At 40.9% G+C, this 2,577-nt stretch overlaps 1 protein-coding gene across 1 annotated transcript; it reads left to right on the top strand.

Moving 5' to 3' along the window:
- Positions 1-755: 755 nt before the first annotated feature.
- On the top strand, positions 756-1,648 carry DFJ58DRAFT_736749 (uncharacterized protein; the record flags this gene model as incomplete). The annotated part of the gene is made up of 2 exons (XM_041386839.1): positions 756-957; positions 1,485-1,648. 2 exons carry the CDS (start codon positions 756-758, stop codon positions 1,646-1,648), a joined length of 366 nt encoding a protein of 121 aa, XP_041235507.1.
- Between the last annotated feature and the right edge of the window lie 929 nt (positions 1,649-2,577).

The following is a 2,577-nucleotide window of genomic DNA, read 5'->3' on the forward strand; positions in this document are numbered from 1 at the left end:
TGCGACGTGTGCGCCCAACTTTGAGCGTCCCTATTGGTCATGCATTCGATGCACCACATTTTTAAACTGTGGGAAATTTGCAATGCACCCAAAACATTATGAGCATTTCCGGTCATCTCCTGGATTTCAACATTTCCCACACTCCTCCTCAGCACATTCCTGCCCACCACCACACCATATCCACCTATCTACTGTAGAGAAGTATTAGTGTATGCTATGTAATATATAATAGGTCATAATAGAACACTTTTGGTTTGTTTTTGTCCCAATACAAGCTCCAGAGACCTGTAATAATGGGAAAAACATATCAAAAACACATCCACATTTTTCCCCTTCAATGATAGAATGTCTTAGCACACTAGATATATGTTTCTGAGTATATATGAGTTGATTCAACCACTCATTTGGCCCATCCAAAGGTCCCTGCAAGCACCAGATGTAGTATGCATACAAAAATAGCTTGCTTTTTTTCAGTTTAACTATATAGACTTAAAAATATAATCCCCAACAACCTTTCAATAGTATACACAATATCTCAGGAGCACAGGGCCTCTCACCCACAATTGATGAATAGGCAGTGAAATATTAGAGTCTGTTCGGCCACTGTTATTTATGCAAGTTTAGAATCTATGTTTCGCAAATTTTGGCTTTCATAATCATACTGTGTTGTCACAGTGTAGCCAACCTTATCATCAATACTAGTAGGCATGCCTGTTACCCGTCCACAATCTATCTATCATCACAACTCTTACAGGATGTCTCAGGGCAGAAAAAGTGCCCATGGTGGTGCGGGACAAACAGAACCGAGAGATCAGTGTGTATGGACGGAAGCAGATGAAACCATCCTCATCGAGTATGTCGCCAAGAACCATTCACAAGGTGGTGATGATTTGAACTTTGATCAAACATTTTGGGTTGCTGCTGCCGCTGAAATGGAAGGACCACCCCTGCTCGGATGTAAGCAAAACAGTGGCAGCATGTCAATCAAATGGACACAGTATGTACTACCACTATAGCATCAGCCTTGGTACCCTCACTGATGATCAAGTTTCAGCTCCATGCTATGTTTACCGTCGTCAACAAGTGGCCAACATTTCTGGACTATCTTACAGCATGGAACACCATGATGGAGCTTCGATCACTCCAGAGTCAGAAAACATGTGGACCGACTTTGTGAAGGTAAAGTGATTTTAATTCACATCAAACTACTATGACAATGCTTAATTACTATGAACCAATAGAAAAAATCCAAAGGCCAAAGGCCTCAGGGTCAAGGGTTAGAAACACTATGAGTTGCTGAAAGGTCTCATGCATGTCAAGAAAGGTAACGACAACTCGTTCTTTGCCACCATTTGCAACACTATGTCCCATTATTCCTTTGCATTCTATTAGCAATGCAGTCACCTCCCTTCCTTTGACGAAGTCCATATGATGGACCTTGGAGATGCACTCAATGGCATCAAGTTTCACCGGCTCTATTTCAGGTGGTCAGCGTGCAACCATTGTCAGCTCAGAGAGCCTCCCTCCATTTAATGTCACACAGCAACCCTCCCTTGGGTCGGTCAATGTTAGTGCGCCATCATCAACTGCTTCCGGTGTCATGGCATGGTATGTGATCCATACCATGACATATACACAACAGCAGTGACAGGGAAGGTAGAAGACACCTGACTGATTCCTATCACCAAGTTACCTTATCATTTTTCATTCATTTCTTAGCTAGTATTGTCACTTTCAAACTTCACTCTCTATTTTTTCTATGTATTTCTATTTTGTTCCATGAGATTCCATCTCTTTCTATTTTTCTAGGCACATTAGCCACCAGACTTTTCCTCAAGCCATCAAACATGTTAGTAATCATGTCATGTGACTGGGAAATACTCTGATTTGTAAGGATTCACTTGACTCATCATGTTTGGTCATGATTTGTCATGCTTTGTAAAACTTGCAACTGTATTTGTAATCCACTTTGTCATAAGGCTGATTCAGCACACCTAAGGACTTGGTTTGTAAGCACATTCTTACCAATCCATGTGATGACTCATGCTTTTCATTTTTCATTCTTTGTAATACTACACTTCATTTTGTATGTACATTAGTAAACAAGCTGACTCAACACAAGTTTGTAAGCACATTCTTACCAATCTATGTGATGAATCATGCTTAGTAAGATGGCCTCCCAAAAGGTATATAAGGAGCCCATTTTCACCCATGCAATTTAAGCTTCCCACTTTAACTCTTTTCTCAAACCGTGTGAGAACCAGTAAGATCCAAGTGCAGGCCATTCAGCAGCCTTGAAGTTAAGAATAAGAAACATATATTCAGGTTATATACTACCTTACAGGGGTTGACTATATAACAAAGTACAGCTACCTAGCTAAAGTTTATCAGCACTACTTTCCTCTCTCTTTTTCAGGAAGGGAGACACGAATCACGAGACACACTTCACGAATCCACAGGCACACACTTGCCAAAACACGTACAAACTTCACACTCAGTATTTCGAGACCACGAGGTTTAAACTAACCAAGGAACAAGAAGGAGAATATTGAAAGACATTCCTCCCAAGAACTCAGC

This window comes from Suillus subalutaceus (genome assembly GCF_016647625.1).
Source record: "Suillus subalutaceus strain FC151 chromosome Unknown DFJ58scaffold_291, whole genome shotgun sequence".
In the NCBI taxonomy this organism is placed as follows: domain Eukaryota; kingdom Fungi; phylum Basidiomycota; class Agaricomycetes; order Boletales; family Suillaceae; genus Suillus; species Suillus subalutaceus.